The 17,208-nt window shown below is 42.7% G+C and overlaps 1 protein-coding gene across 1 annotated transcript in view; it reads left to right on the plus strand.

Moving 5' to 3' along the window:
- Positions 1-17,208, plus strand: part of LOC103256117 (FGGY carbohydrate kinase domain-containing protein) — a 325,744-nt gene that overhangs the window by 110,714 nt on the left and 197,822 nt on the right. Inside the window, exon 4 of the mRNA XM_008054012.2 lies at positions 15,430-15,533. Coding sequence (XP_008052203.2) covers positions 15,430-15,533 — 104 coding nt within the window. The remainder of the gene's footprint in view (positions 1-15,429; positions 15,534-17,208) is intronic.

Raw genomic sequence — 17,208 nt, forward strand, 5'->3', positions numbered from 1 at the left:
CTTTTAATGTGTTGGGTAGAATTCCAACGTCCTGCTGTGCTGAAATGAGATCATCAGTGATTGCTTTCTGCATGGAATGTTAATACGTGGAGTTTCTCTAGTATATACGAGGGGAGACTCCGCCCCACAAAATCAGAATTTATTTAAAAATCTGTGTATTTATTCTTACATGTTTTAACTTCAGTCACCTTCGAAGTACTCTACATTTGATGCAATACACTTATTGAGACACCTTTTCCACTGCTCAAAACAGTGTTTAAACTCATCAATTTTGATGCCTTTTAGTGCTTCTGTCATTTTTTGGTTTTATCTCTTCCCTATTGGCAAAATGTTTCCCTTTGAGGACTTTTTTCGTTCGGGAAAACAAAACAAAGTCACTCAGGGGGAGATCAGGTGAGTAGGGAGAATGGGGTACAGGAGGCATACGATTTTGGGTCCAATACTGCTGAACACAGCACGGTGTGGGCAGGTGCCCTCGTAAATCACCCATCATGAAATGGGCAAACACGTTGAAAGGACTTCAAAAACAAATTCACTGAAGCTGAACTCAGCCTCTTACAATAACGCTTGCAGGTACACTCGTGCTGATGGGTTCCTAGAACACTTACCTAGCAGAGGAAGCCTGAACTACAAGGGGTCTGCCCTCCAAAAAATAATTCTGATTTTGGGGAGCTCTCCCTTGTATAAGCAGTGGGGAGCCCCTGAGCCCTTTCCATCTTTGCCTTGGGCTGCACAACCCATAGAAAGAAGATGGAATAGAGGAGAAAGAAAGAATACCTGCCGACCTTCCAGAATTTAGGCTGTAGGTTGGCAGGTGGATGGCAGGAAGGGAGGAGAATATAGGCAATGAAAAGGACCACTAACGTGAGACGATAGTGCCCACAGAGCTAGAAGTCCTGGCAAGTCATAGCTGCTGTATCTTGTCTGGTCCAGTTGCTGTCTCTGGCCCATGTTGAAGGAGACCTGGGCTTCGTTCCAAAGAGCTCACAAGGAAGCAGGAGTGGCTTGGACACATTCCAGGTTTGCCTAGAGGTGCTTTAAGATGGTGGATTGTTATTTTTGAAAACATTGTGAAATTCTTCCTTTTGAAATACTATATCAAAGACTGGGTGTGGTGGCTCAAGCCAGTCATCCCTGTACTTTGGGAGGCTGAGGCGAGAGGATTGCCCGAGTACAGGGGTTCAAGACCAGCCTGGGCACCTTGGTGAGACCTCATCTCTACAATAAATGAAAAAGTTAGCTGGGCATGGTGGTGTGCGCCTGTAGTTCCAGCTGCTTGGAAGGTTGAGGTGGAAGGATCGCCTGAGCCCAGCAGGTCGAGGCTGTGGTGGCCATGAGCACTCCAGCCTGGGCAATAGAGTGAGACTCCAACTCAAAAAAAAAAAAGAAAGAAAAAGAAATACTGCATTTAAAAGGAGAAAGAGGAGAGGAAGGAAGAGTGAAAAGTAATATGGTTATTCAGCAGAAATGTATAATTGATTATACAAAAAACAAGATGTACAAGAATACACATAACAGCGTTCCAACTGCCTCATGGTTAGAAGAAAGTCCACTTCCTGGAGCCAAAGTACCTGAGTTCCTATTCCATGCCATCACCCACTCTATTTGTGATCGTGGGTCAGTAACTTAACGTGCTGGGCCTAAGTGTTCATCCCCAAAATGGGCATCATTATAGTAATTGTGAGGATTAAATAAGTTATTTATCTAAAGCACTGAGAACAGCATTTGGCATGGGTAAATGCATCACAAGTACTATCTGTGATGGTGATGATGATGGTGATGAGGGGGAGGAGAGGGAAGGTTATTTGAAGGCAGGGTCGGAAGTCAGCAACCACAGCCAGGTGGAGGAGATTCCTCCAATCACAAGGTCAGAGGAAAGAAGGCCTCAGGGAAGGAAGCTTCATGGACCCACACAGCAGGAATCACTTCCTTCTGCCAAAAGCCTTTGTTTGTGCTTCTGTCAAAGTCATTATTAGTCTGCCTCTGCCTGTCCTTGGCTCCCCTGGAGATTATAACCTCTTTGAGGACAGTGATTACGTTTTTTTTCCAAGCATTATTTCTCCTGGGGTGCTGAGCTCAGTGCCTGGTGTAGAGTCATGCTCAATGTTTATTGCATTGAATCCTATTGAACAGAGGAGTCAGAGAATATTAATCAGGGCCAAACATGTGACAGCACTGTCCCTTCCGAACAAGACAGTATTTTGCCCTTTTACTTTTAAATCATCGTTTCTCTTTCCCAGATGAGATGCCAGAGACTCAGGGAACTCGGCCTATTTGCCTGCCGTCATGTGAGTAGGTGGTGGTATCTGAAACTGTCTCCCTCCAAGCCAGTCCCTTTCTAGCAGGCACCCATTTCTCCCATGATACCTAGGAGGGCACAGCCTGGCTGAGGCTGCTGTTTCCAAAAGGCAGCGGGCATTAAGAGCAGGTGCAGAGGTTGGGGGTGGGAGGGCACTGAATCTTGCTCTCTGATTGCAGAGGATGACATTTCAACTGCAGATTTTGAAAAATGTCGGTGTCTTCCTCGTGAAAGTTTCTGTAATTCATTTTGCTCTCATCTTCCACACTATTTATTTACCTAAGCCCTTATTCTCTTTGAACCGATTTCAGCCACATGTCACTCATTGTGTTATGACCCTGGGCCTTTATCCTGCTTGTGCTTTTGTTTTTGTTTTGTTTTCTCTCCAGCTGCTCTCCATATCACTTAATTCTCTGAGCTCTTGAGCCTGACTCTTATCCAGTGGTAGGGGGTCACCTTACAAGCCCACCCCAGTCTCCTGGGAATGGCAGTGGCAGGGTAGGGAGTAGAATCAGGTTCCAGCTTTTGGATCTATTTTTCTTTTTGGTCTTATTGTCTGATGCTTGGAACAAGGGCAGATTAATCAGTCTAGATGCTGTAGAGCCCTGTAACCACCCCTCCCCCTCCCCCCCCTCGGGAAATCCTAGCCTTATAGAAACTTGGCCTGGTTTTGGCTCTGAGTGAATTCCAAGCTTTAAAGTCTCTGTCAATGTTCAACTAACCCCAACAAAACCTCTGGTCATTTTTGATGGAACCAAAACTCATAGCAAGGGAGGAGGTGCTGAACCTGGCATCAGAGGTTGGGGAGAGAAGAGAGCTAGCCTGCTAATTTTTTTCCTGAAATTTCAGACCTCTTCCCTTAGTCCAGACCTCCTAAAAAAAACTGTCCTATCACACTGCCCATCTGCCTCTTGGTGTTTTGCTGAAGCGTCTCACTGATTCATTCGTTGTATTTGAGGGGATTGCCTGGGCTGCTGGTTTTTTCTCTGCCTTCACGCAGCCTTCAGATAATTTTATAAATGAGATCATGTGTCGAGAGGCAAGAGAAGGTTGCTGAAGAAAACCTAGTCCTGCTTTCTCCAAGGAGAAATTGGACATTCACATTTATTTAGCAGTGTCCATATCCCAGGCCTTACACACAGATGACCAACAGTTTGAGTTTTCTCAGTTCCAAGGGCTTTCCTGGGGCACTGGACTTCATAGGATGTAGGGGAGGAAAAATGTCTTTTCCTGTGCCCTTCTTGAGTTGATAGCTGAGACCTGTTTAATAAAAGATATATTAACAAAAGAAAAGCATACAAACTTATATAATATGTTTTATGTGCCATGGGAGCTTTCATAGGGAAATGCAGACCCAAAGGAGTGGTTAAATATGAGTATTTTTATGCTAGGTTGGTTGAATAGTGGACAGATGTGGAGAAATATGATCAGGCAAAAAGGGCGAGATCTTATGGTAAATTGAGGGAAACTTCACAAGGTCTGCTTGTTCAGAATCACCTCTGTGATCCTTCCCCTTCTTAGATCAGGATGTTATTTTCCTTCGAATAGAGGAAGGGCACCACTCACATGTGGGTCTTGTGACTTGCTTTAGGGGAAGGTCAAAAAATCCTTTCTAGGTTTAATAACCTGCTCCAGGGGAGATAGATGGGAGGGGAAGGTGAGAGTGACCTTGGGTCTGAGGTTTTCTCAGGTACCTTCAACTTAAAAGCTTTGATATGCTAACATGTCATATTTTGTGGTGGCCTGTCCTGACCCCATCAAGTGCTAATACTGGGAATAATGACCCTGTAAAGTAGATGCCATTATTCCCACCTTACAACTGAGAAAAGTGAGGCTTGAAGAGGCAAGTTAGCTTATGGATGGTTGCACCACAAACAGGTGGTGAAACAGAATAAAGTGTATGAGGGGACACCCAAAACAAAGGGGAGTTATCTTTTGGAGGGCTGGCCCCTTGTAGTACAGGCTTCTCCCACTAGGTAAGTGTTCTAGAAGCCTATTAGTGTCCGTGTACCAGCTAGCATTGTTGTGAGAGGCTGTATTCAGCTTCAGTGAAAAAAATTTTTTTCAGATTCCTTCAATGCATTTGCCCATTTAATGATGGCTGATTTATGAGTGCACCTGCCCACACGATGCTGAATGTTCAGCAGTTTTTGACCAAAATCAGCATGACCCCCATGCCCTACCCTCCCTATTCACCTGATCTCACCTGAATGACTTATTTTTGTTTCTCTGGATGAAAAAGTCTTCAAAGGGAAACATTTTGCCAATGTGGAGAGGTGAAACAAAGAAATGGCAAAAGCACTAAAAGGCATCAAAATTGACGAGTTCAAAAGTGTTTTGAGGCCAGGCACAGTGGCTCAGCCTGTAATCCCAGCACTTTGGAAGGCCGAGGCGAGAGAATTACCTGAGCCCGGGGGGTTCGAGACCAGTCTGGGCAACTTGTTGAGATCTCATCTCTACAATAAATCACAAAAATTAGCTGGGCGCAGTGGTGTTCATCTGTAGTTTCAACCTCTTGGAAGGCTGAGGTGGAAGAATTGCCTGAGCTCAGCAGGTCAAGGCTGTGGTGGCTGGTGCCACTGCACTCCAGCCTGGACGACAGGGTGAGACTCCAACTCAAAAAAAAAAAACAACCTGTTTTGAGCAGTGGAAAAAAGCATCTTAATGGATATATTGCATCAAACGGAGAGTACTTTGAAGATGACTAAAACTTAAACATGTAAGAATAAACACAATTTTTTAATAAATAAATTATATTTTTGGGGGGTCTCCCTCGTAGATCTGTCTGACTTCACATCCACAGCTTTAAAAATTTTTTTTTTATTAACCACAACTTTATATCCATCATGTTCTTCATAATACAAAGGTTCATCTCCTTTAGACAGTGTAGCTTGGCAACCTTGCATCACCTGGCTGTCTCTCTCTCCTGTTTGTTTTACTGCTCTTTGTTTCAGTGTGTACCTGACATGCCTTTTCCTCCGCATCTCCCTTTCCTGACATCCCGTAATTCTGACTCACCTGCTCTAGGAGGTCTCCCAACCATCCAAGCTAGGTCAAGGGCTGGACCCACGTTTCTATTAGACTTATTCAGATCTGAGTCACTGGTTGTTGCTATACTGCCTTATAAATGTCTGCCTACATATCTTCCCACCCGTGCTAGACTGGGATCTTGTAGAATAAAAGGAAACAATTTCCTTTTTAATTTTTATTTTTTTAGAGACAGAATCTCCCTATGTTGCCCAGGCTAGAATGCAATGGTGTGATCATAGCTCAATGCAACCTCGGCTTAAGGGGTTCTCCTGCCTCAGCTTCCCAAATAGCTTGAACTACAGGTTGTACTGCCATGCTGGGCTAATTTTTAGCAATCTTTCTTGGTGGAGGTGGGGGTCTCACTGTGTTGCACAGACTAGTCTCAAATTCCTGGCCTCAAGTAATCCTTCTGCCTTGGCCTCCTAAAGTGCTGGGATTATAGGCATGAGCCACCTCCTCTAGCCAGGTAACAAGTTTAATTTTTGGATTTCTAGTGCCTAATATAGTGCCTGGCTTACTGGGAATCAATAAATATCTGTTGAGTTAAGTAATTTATAAAAGATCAGGAGACAACTCTGTGATTAAGAGTCACAGTTTTAGATCTATTTAAGGACTTATTCTGTAAGATATATTTGTGGTACTTAGGCCAATTCTTTTAATTTTTTTTAATTTTGCAAAGTAATTTTTGTGAGTTAACTTGGCTGTTTAGATTGGGTTTCCACCTGACACTTCATCATGCCTAATACCTGTGAGTGAAAAATTGTCTTTTATGAAGTCATACATGACAATATCTAAGTGATCTAGAGGCTATTTTGAGGCTAAGAAGAAAGGAATTTCTGAAATCACAATTTTGCTTTGTCTTCACTGTGGATCTTGCTAGTATTTTCTAAGTCTCAGATTTCTAGGCTCTTATATATTAGCCTACCTTTGAGATTTGATCTTTCTGGGTAGAAAGGAGAAAAACAGGAGTGAGACCCAGTTATCTGAGGGTCTGTTCTTTGTGGTTGGTGCAAGTCGTGGTTGAATGTGAAATGAAGACAGAAATGATGACCGCCATCACAAGCTGAATTGCAACATGAATGGTGCTACACATATTTGTGGCTTTTGGGGATATAAACAGCTTTGGATTTATTCTCAAAAATGTTTAAAAGGTTAGCCTGAATTATGCCTATTCCCTGGGGGACCTCATTTTCCAATTCCCTTGGGCCCCCGATTATTCTGCCATCAGTTGAATACACAAGGACAGAAAACAAATGTTCCAATCAATCTACGTAAACTCAAGGAACTGTGGCAAAGCATGCACCATGCTGAAAGCAAGTGAACTGTCATGCCAAGCCCTGCTGTTAACACTGAAGATGGAAAGTTGTCAGAGTAAAAGTAATAATGGTGAAAATATATCGAGTAAACTGTATCCAAGGCCTTGTTCTACTCAGCTAATCTTCACAATAGCCCTATGAGCTACATGAAATTGTCATTCCAAGTTTATAAATTAGGAGACCAAGGCACAGGGTTTAACCAACATGCCAGACTTGAAACCAGGCAGCCTAGCTCCAGAGCCCTCACTCTGAACCATCATACTGTCACTAGTTCAGATATTTAGTAAATGTCTACATCTCTTTAGACAAAGACCTTCCCTCTTAACTTTCTGGCTCTGAAGAGGGTGGGAAGTGGGGGAGGGGTGATGGCCATGACAAGATGTATACAGTTTCTTTGTAGACTTGAAATATAGGGTTGGTTTTTTTGGAGTTTGTTTGTTTTGTTTTGTTTTAAAGGTAAACCTACTTTAGACTTCAAGTTGGGGTGAATACTAGACCACGTTTCTTTCAAGGTCAAGGCGGTTTCATCAAACAATAGGATTATCTTTTCAGCTGTTTTGCTCCCTTTCATTTGTTAGGCTTGAGGTTACACCTGTGGGCTTGCCTGAGAATACGCAGAGTTCTTAAAAGCAGTTGAAAAGAGAGGAACTGTTTCTGTAGGTTCCATGAGATAATGTTGGGTAGGGTAGAGTTACAGTCAAGAAGATCTGAGTGTGATATATTCCCGTGTTTCTCCCCCGGCACACACACTTTAGCACTGCAGTACCTTGGACAGGTTGCTTGAAAAACTTCAGTCTCATTTTCCTTATTTGTAAAACAATGTGATACTAATGGCCTAACAATAGCATTGTGGGAATTGCGTGTGGTATCAGTCACAAACTTAGAGCCTTTAGTCTTCACCAGTGATTACTGACAAAGTGTGTTGTGAGGCTCCAGTAATTGTATTGTTACCCCTGAGTTGTCACCCAAAGCCCTTCAGTATTTTTCACCTTTATTTATATTTAAGACACAGATCACTTGTCTGTGATTAAATGTGCTACTGTTATCTAGAAAATATCTTGTGCTTCTAGTATATGACTTGTGCTCCACACATTCATTCATTCAACAAAACAACAAAAATTATCTACTGCAATGTGAGGACTTGCCCTGACCCCCATTTTCTCGGAGTCTAGTAGAGGAATTTGTTTGCACAGTCTGTGCAAAACCTACATTACAGATACAGCTTTAGAATCTGTACAGTGTCAGGAGGTGGGGTTCAAAAGAAGGAGGCTTGGTCGGCTCTGCCAGGCAAGGGTGCCTGGGGGATAGGAGAGACACAGTCAGGAAGGGCTTCTCACGCTACAACCTAGTCTTCAAAGTGGAGTTTGTGTTTCTCAGGCAGATTATGGGGGAATGAGGTGTATTGGTAGAAAGAGTATCCTACGCTAGGCAGAGGGAATAGCATGAGCAAATGCTTAGTGGCAGGGACCAGCTAGGCACATTTGAAAGAAATGGAAAAGGTGTCCCTGAAGCCCTGCTTGTGCCAGGCGCATCTGGAGATCCGGAGTAGAATAGCTTCCATTCATTGAGTACTGGTGTGTTTCACCTAATTCTCACTTAATCATCACAGAAATTTTGTAAGTATTATTATCCAGTTTCTCAAGATATTTGGAAATTGAGGATCTAAGAGATCAAGGCATTTTTGCCCAAGGGCATGTAAGAGGGATTCAAGCCTACATCTAAATAAATAGATAAAATAATAATAATAATAATAGCAATGGCAGCAATAACAAGAGCAAAAATAATATAAAACAGCAAAAGTACATATTGTGCTAGGCACATTCTAACCTGCACCATTCAGTATACTATTCACTAGTTATATGTGGCTATTTAAATTAAACATAGTTAAAATTGAGTAAAATAGAAAATTCAGAGTCAGGCACAGTGGCTCATGCCTGTAATTCCAACACTTTGGAAAGCCAAGGCAGGAGGATTGCTTGAAGCCAGGAGTTCAAGACCAGCATGGGTAAGAGAGTGACACCTCATCTCTACAAAAAATACAAAATATTAACTGAGTATGTTGGCACACACCTGTAGTACCAGCTACTCAGGAGGCTGAGGCGAGAGGATTGCTTGAGCCCAGGAATTTGAGGCTGCATTGAGCTATGATCACACACTGCACTCCAGTCTGGGCAACAGAGAGAGACCATGACTCTAAGACAAATATATAAACCAATAAATAAAATAAAAAATTCAGTCCTTAGTTGTGCCAGTGTTTCAAGTGCTCAGTTGCCATGTGACTAGTATCTACTGTATTGGACAGTACAAATATAAAACATTTTTATCATCACAGAATGTTCTCTTGGATAGCACTGATCTAAGCACTTTACATATATAGTAAGTCTCTTATATACAAACCTTCAATTGTGAATTTTCAAAGATACAAGTGTGTGTTCACATGTCAAATCACAATAAGTTAGTTCACACGTGTCTGGTGTACATTGTCATGTGTGTGCATCTTCTACAAGTGGTTGTGCTTTTGTGTATTTAACAGTGCTGTACTTACTTTACAGTATCTTACCGTACCCTCCTCCTGACAGTAACTCTTCTTGCCTGTTCACTAGATACCAGCCCCTGTATGCCAGCTGTTGTACTGTATTACTGCATTTTTCAAGATAACGTTTCAAGACTTTTAGTGTTTGATTTTTACGTATTATTTGTGTGAAAAGTATTATAAACCTATCACAGTATAGTACTATATAGCTGATTGTGTTAGTTGGGTACCTAGGCTAACTTTGTTGGAAAACAAATTGGACTTATGAACAAACTCTCAAAATGGAACTCGTTCGTATGTAGGGGACTTACTGCATTAACACATATAATCCTTATAAATAATACTATGAGGAACATGCTGTTCATATTGTAGAGATGTGGAAATCGAGGCCTGAAGGAGATAAGAACCAAAGTCATACGGTGAATGAGTTCTTGTTTTTAATATCATGCTAACTCAATATGTTTTATTCTATTTAACATAAATGAATATTAGTCAAAATAATAGAATTCAGTGTCTGCTTGTATGTAGAATAGTGTTAGGTCCTCTACAGAGAAAATGTCCTTCCCGGAGCTTACAGTTGGAGCTTTGCTTACATGAGTCTGGTGGTCTTCAGAGAGCCTCCTTCCCAGGGACTCCAAAGCCCTCTCAACCAGCTTAGTCGGGTAATTCATTTGATGGTTCATTCCGTCAAATGGACAAATCAAAAGTCTCCAGTTGATACAGTCTTAAGTAATGTTCAAAACCCTTTTATTCCTTCAGAGAAGGAATCTTAGGCTATTATTTCAAGAGGAACTTTTTCAAGATGCCAACACAGCAGACTAGGAGACTGAAAATCCTAGTTTGAGCCCAACTTCTGCCTCTAGGTAGCAAAATAAACTTGACAGAATTACTTTACCTCTCTGAAAATCAGTCTCTTCAACTGTAAGCTGGAAATAAAATATACATATCTTGGGATTTTTTTTAAAGACTAATTGAAGGGTAGAGTGTGAGGATACTTTGCAAGCTATGAAATACTTTATTTGACTGTAAAGTGGTAGATAATTATAACACAAATGCTAGAACTTAGGGTGTTTTCCTTCTGTATAACCCTTTAAAGTTTTCAAAACAGCTATACTTTAATAAATTACAGGATAATGTACTCTAAGTCATAACATTTGCAATGTTTCTTTTGTCTTTTATGTAAATATATAGTAGGTACTCAATACATGTTTGAATGGAAAGACAGTTGACTGGATAGAAAGAGGAAGGGAGACAACACAGAAGAGTAGATAAGAGAGCTGTTCATGAAGTTTCCAGCTTTTCCTTTTTTAACTTTGTTTTTAAACATATTGCTTGATATAAACCATATGTGTGTGTTGGGAGGGGGAGGAGTCATTAAATAAGAGGCCCTGACTTGATTCATTGAGTCAGTAAGCTTGTTTTTCTGCTATTTGTTTTTTCATGCAACAAAAATTTATTGAGCAACTACTATTACTTGGGCATTTAGCAAGTTTCAGGGAAAACCCAGTCGATTATGCCACTATTTTTTTAGTGCCTACTTCTGCAACTGCTAATTTTGCCCCTTAAACATTCTGAAGAGTACGGAATAAACTGACCCTGGTATCGTCATATGCAGCGCCCAGAGGTATTAAGGGCTGCACTTGTCAAAATTTCATCGTGTGAATTGTTTCCTGATGTACACGTGCAGCCCGTGATTCCTCTATGGATTGTGAAATGTGTTTCTTCAGAAAGGCCAAAGCTCCTCCCACCTTTTCTTGCTTTTCACTGCTTGTCTTTGGGCCTCTTCTCTCAGGGATAACCCATCAGCACTCTGTGTGGCCAAAGGAAAAATGAGATATGTCAGCTCTCCGATTCATGTGGTCTCACAGCAAACATCTGCTATGCTGCTGTTGAGTTAAGGATGGACATCAGGCAGAGTGTGGAGAACCTCTCTGATGGAGAAATCGGGCACTGCCTCTTCCTAGGGCTGTGTAAGCCTGACTAGTGGTTATCTAAGTCTCCTCAGGACTTGACAATCTTGGGAGGGACTCTTTTTCCTCTTGTGTTTCCAGGCAAGGAGGCACCTTATCTGGTATTTTAGAAGGACTGAGTGTATTGTGTACCGAGAATGGCTGAGAAAGGATCCCCATTTGCCACTCATTTCTCATTGTGGAGATGAGGGAACCAGTTCAAACTTTTAGGACATTTGTGACAGAACCAGGGCTAAAACTCAGATTTTCTAACTCTTAGCCCATGGCTCTCACTGCATTCCATGGTGAACTGACACTTCCTACTATGTGTCCTTTACGTAATGTATTTATAACATCATGAAGTAAGGGAATATAAAAACCATGTAGGCTTTGGAGTCAGAACAAGATCAAATCCTGGCTCTGCTCTTTTTCAACAAAAATTATTTTTAAAAAAATTTTGTAAGAGCCTGGGTCTCACTATGTTGTTCAGGCTGGTCTGAAACGCCTGAACTCAAGGGATCCTCCCGCCTCAGCCTCCCAAAGTGCTGGGATTGCTGGTGTGAGCCACCACACCTGGCACTGGCCTTGCTTCTTTAATCCATGTGACCTTGGGCAAATTACCTAATGTTCTGATCTTTTGCTTCCACATCTACTAAAGAGAAAAAAGAATGTTTATCTTCTATGGATGTTATAAAAATTAAATGAGATGATATTTAAAGATATTAGACAAGCGTATCTTAGATGTCTTATATGTTTGCTAGAAAAGAAAAAAGAGTACAGTTGTCTCTTGAGAGAGAGTTTAGATGATGATGGTGATGGTGGCAAGAGTGATGGTGGTAAGGATGATGGTGACAGAGCTGCCATTAATCAGACAGTATTCTTAAACATTTCCTCAATATCAGAGCAACTGTATGATGTTATTTTCTTCGTTTTACAGCAGGTCCTTCTATCTCAGATTCCATTATTTTCTCATTTTAACACATTCAGTTTCAGGTTCTAAGCCTAGCTATATCAACAGTCTGCTAACCAGAGAAGACATAAATATTTCCCACACATTTCCTTTTCCCCATTTTAACCCCCTTTCAGCATTGAATGACCCTGTAAGATTAACTTTGTACTTTATATGTATGTGTGGAGCCAATACATATGGGTCATTCTCAGAAATTCCTTGAACTTCTTTATGACACTATGGACCAGCAATGGCCAACCTCTCTTCTGTTAAGAATCTCAGGATCAATACATTTCCGAACCCAGTATTTTGAGATGTACAGATAAGTAAACATCGACTGCCTCTTACTGTGTTTTTATCTTGGAGGAAAGTCTGTAGATCTCAGGTTAAGAACCAGTGCTTTGGAATCAGATGACCTCTTCCTTGTGAGCTGTGTGAACCTCGTGAAATTACTACTCCTTCAGTTTTCTTATTGTAAAATGAGGATAATAATAGTACCAATCATATTACATGTATACAGAGAGCATGTGTGTGGAGCTCAGTTAAGATTAGCTCAGGCTGGATGTGGTAGCTCAAGCCTGTATTCCTAGCAGTTCGGAAGGTTGAGGCAAGAGGATTGCCTGAGCCCAGGGATTCGAAACCGGCCTGTGCAACTTGGTGAGACCTTGTCTCTATAATATATCAAGTAATTAACCAGGTGTGATAGTGCATACCTATAGTTCTGCCTACTTGGAAGGCTGAGGCGGAAGGATCACCTGAACCCAGCAGGTCGACGTGGAGGTGGCCGTGACTGTGCCACTGCACTCCAGCCTGGGCAACAGAGTGAGACTCTAACTCAAAAAAAAAAAAAAAAAGATTAGCTCATACCTAGGGTTCATTCTTGTGCAAAAGTCTGTTCTCTAAATGGGGAACTATGTCATTCAGGGTACACCCAGCAAAACATAAACCACTTTAAGGGGTCAAAAAGAGGGATTTTAATACACAAAAAATGACCCAGATGATGGAGGAGCTGAGAAGGGCTATATTCTTTGTGAAACAAGCCAGAGATCACGCAAATGGAAGCTCCTACCACTGCCAGGCTGGAGGGATAAAGGAGAGAGGTGATGGTCCCATAGTCTAAGGGCAGGGGGCTCCAGCAGATGCTGGAGCCATGGCAGCCCCATCAACAGAGCTGAAGTCATGGATGCGGGGCAGCCACTGCCAGTGATGCTGCCTGAGACAGAGAAAGAGGAGACGGCCCCTGGCTTCCTCTTTGCTCCAGCCCTCAGATCTCCCACTTAGGCTAGCCGTGGCTAATTTGGAGTCTGGGGACTGCAGTCTGGAAGGACAGTCCTAAAATACTGAGCAGAACTGAGAACTTAATATGAAAACACATAGGCCAACAAGTCTTGCAGCTAGGGCCCAGACCTCGATTGCTGGGGAAACTAATATTGTGATAACCAACATAGAAAGTTTGGAAGTGTCTTACTTCCCACTGCTGCTGGGCCTCTGAACAACAGCAGAGGTTCACAAGTTGATGTGCCCCCAGAAGGTAGAATTTGGAAAAAGCAGTGGAAAAACCTAGAAAGCTGTTGGAAAAACCTAGAAGACTGCAAGAGACCTGTCTGTGGCCCCCTTTTTGAGTGAACTGCCAGTGCCCCTCAATATCTGAGGATTTGTGTCCTGATGATACACTCCCATCCTGTCCTTTACCTGGCTAACTCCTGCAGAACTCCGCATAGACTGAGCTCCTTGGGAATCCTTCTTGCCCCTCTAGGTAGGTTGGCTGCCTTTGTGGTCTCTGTGGTTCCCCTGTCAACCACTGACTCCCCTGCACTGAAATACTTCACTTAGGACACTCTCTCCCTACTATGAGACTGTGAGCACCCTGAGAGCAGGGACTTGTTTTCTTTATCCTTGCATTCACAAGCATTCACACTCTCACTTCCTGGCCTAAGCTAGCAACTGTGGTCAGTACCAGGCTGCCAAGCATGTATGTAAGACAGTGCCAGTCCCTGCAGCTTTAATTAAATAAGACGGGGCAGAAGGTATGTGATCTTCTAAAATTACCAGTATCTTTAGTGCTAGGAACGTCCAGTGCATGCGGCCATTTAACAGGGAGAATTGTTTTTCCTAGAAGACCAGAGAAGTCCTCTCTGAGGAAGTAACGTTTGCATTAGGTATAAGAAGGCATGCAGCCTACTTATGTAGTTCATCCTCACTTGTACCCCATAGCTCTATAATAAAAATTTTTAAAAATAAAGGAGTAAGTAGGAGTTGGCCCAGCAGAGAGGCTGGGGAAAGACATTCCAGGCATAGGGAAGAGCTCATGTGAAGCTCTTTAGGTGGGGGAAGAGCACTGAGCGAAGGAGATTGAGAGCAGAGGTGTCATTGCATCAAAGCGAATGAGGCCAACAGGAGCTGTGCATCCCACTTTCTGTGCCCTGCCCTGAGTACTTTCTACCTCCTGGTTCATGTTGTATTTCTGCATATTTGGGGCTCCCACATCACACCTGGAATATCGCTTTGTGCATATAAGATGCTTATTGGGCATTTGAATAAATGAAAGGCCATTTCAGGCTCTCAACAGCCTCCCTAGCTCTCTCATCACATCTGTATCACTGACCCAGCAAGTCTCAAGGAACACAGTCCATGTGAAGAAGAAGGCTGAGTTTCTACCATTTATGGGAAACCCTCTGCTGTTGTGGCATTCTTTTAGCGGAACTCACTGTCAGTCGCCCAGTCCTTCACACTTGGAAGTCTGGGATAAGTAGTAGTGAGAATGGTGACCCAGAGATGCCAGAAAGATTCAGTCATCAAACACTTCCTTTGCTTTTGCCTTCTTTGAGATTGAGATGTGATGTGTGAAACCAAAGTCCATTCATCTCTGCTCCTTGCTAGCCATGTGACCTTGGGCAAGTTATTTAACCTCTACAGGACCTTAGTTCTCCTCTGATGTCTGTGGCGTTAATATCTGTTTGATGGGGTTGAAATGAGACCATACATACCTGCAAATACACAGCACAGCGTCTGGTAAGCACTAAATAACTGATAGCTGCTGCTTTGATTTGAATCATTACAGTTGCTATTATTATTACAATATTGGATACGGTGCCTTGACCAGAGTGAAGTCAAAGTATCACGGGGTTCTGAGTTTTCCCACACGGGCACATCTACCCTTTTGGTTTCTGTTTGAGACTGGCCTGCACGTGGGACTCCTCTTCCTCCATGTAGTTTGGCTATAAAAAAAAAAAAAAAAGATTTTTTAATGCTTGTTTTTGTTTCTTCTTTCTTTCTTCATATATACATATACATATGTATATATATATAATTTTTTTTTTATAAAGAAATCTGTTTTGTTTCCTTTCTCACAGGAGTGATTGGGGCAGATGTGAGAGGGCATGGCCTTGTCTGTGAGGGACAGCCTGTGACGTCACGGCTGGCTGTCATCTGCGGAACGTCTTCTTGTCACATGGGGGTGAGTCCACTGGGCACAAAGGCAAGGCCGCCACACAGCGGTAGGCAGTCTGGGAGCAGACCCTGAGCTGGCTGCCTCAGCCTCGGCTTTTTTCCTCTCTTCCCTTCCTGCCCTTGCGCTTTGTCTAGACAGAAACCCAGCACCCCCACCTCCAGCCCCCTCCCCAATGTCTTGCTTGCATTTGCTCTTTTTCCAGGGACCACATTACTCTTTTTCCAGGGATCAATTTCTGAAAGTCTGAAAAGCATTGAGTCTGCCTTTGACGTCACCCTAGCCTGAGAGCCCAGGCATGAGGGGGACATTGGACCCAAACGTGGCAAAGCCTAGGCCCCACAGACCCCCTCATTTCTAATGGGTAGCTGGGTCTTCTCTGCAAAGAGGTGTCTGTTTTCCTTGGCAGCTGAGCTCTCTCTCTCTCTCTCAATCAATATAAATCCATCTCCCTAGGAGCGTCCTGATGATCTATAGAATAAGGCTGCATATCATGACTTCAAAAGAACACTGATAAGCAATTTTCACTTTGTTAATTTTTCTCCATGAATTAGTGGAAAGGCTTTCTCCAAGATTGCAGTTAAAATTTAGTGCCTGCCCTAAAATTTATATCTTCTTTAAATGCATGAGTCTGAAAGCATTCCATTCCGATAAGTACCCATTTCTACCATATTTTTATTTAAAAGTCATTACTCTGTTAAACTTAGATCGACGACTCCTTGGATTTTTCCCAGATGAGTAAAATACAAGGGAGAGTGGGGGAGGACTGAGGAGATGAGCAGAGATTAGAAGGGGACATGGCCCAGGGTGGCATCACGCAGCTACACAGGAAATTATGTGCAATGTGAAACTCCTTAGTTATGTAGGGGCCACTGAGCCCTTTTTATCCTTAGAGATATATATATCTTTTTTGTTTTTGAGTTGGAATCTCACTCTGTCACCCAGGCTGGAGTGCAGTGAGTGCAGTGGCACGTTCATGGCCACCCCAGCATTGACCTGCTGGGCTCCGGCAATCCTTCCACCTCAGCCTTCCAAGTAATCAGAACTAAAGGTGCGTGCTACCACGCTATCATTTATTGTAGAGACAAGGTCTCACCAAGTTTTCCAGACTGATCTCGAACCCACAGCCTCAGGCAATCCACTCTCCTCAACCTCCCAAGGTGCTGGGATTACAGGCTGAGCCACCAAGCCCAGCCTATCCTTAGATATTTTAGTTAAGTAAGTACGAATACATTTATTTATGTATTGATCCTTGCTCTTGTGTCTGGGCCATGCGAAACCCTGGGGATATAAGGATGACAGAGACTCCCCCATTGATAAGATAGTTATAGTCGTTACTACAATATCACATAAGGCCTCAAAACACACATTCAAATTTAACTCATGGTACTAAGCATCTGTTATGTGCTAAGCATTGCGTGAGGTGCTCTCACTCACAACATCCCACTTTGTAGAGATGGTGGTGCTGGCCCCATGGGTTTCCAATGCCTCTGCCTCTTCTCATTAAGGATGGGCCCTTGGACAAGGTTCTTAAACTCTCTGGGCCTCAGATTGTTCATCTGCAAACTGCAAAGAGGAGAGAACCTGCCTCTTAGTGTTCTGAGGATTCAATGAGGTAACATCAAGGGTGGTAAGCATGTCACAGGGGTTTATTCTTGATCACTTAGTACTTTTGTTGACCGAG

The sequence above is a fragment of the Carlito syrichta genome, unplaced genomic scaffold (assembly GCF_000164805.1).
Source record: "Carlito syrichta isolate Samal-C Ts95f unplaced genomic scaffold, Tarsius_syrichta-2.0.1 Scaffold288945, whole genome shotgun sequence".
Lineage (NCBI taxonomy): Eukaryota > Metazoa > Chordata > Mammalia > Primates > Tarsiidae > Carlito > Carlito syrichta.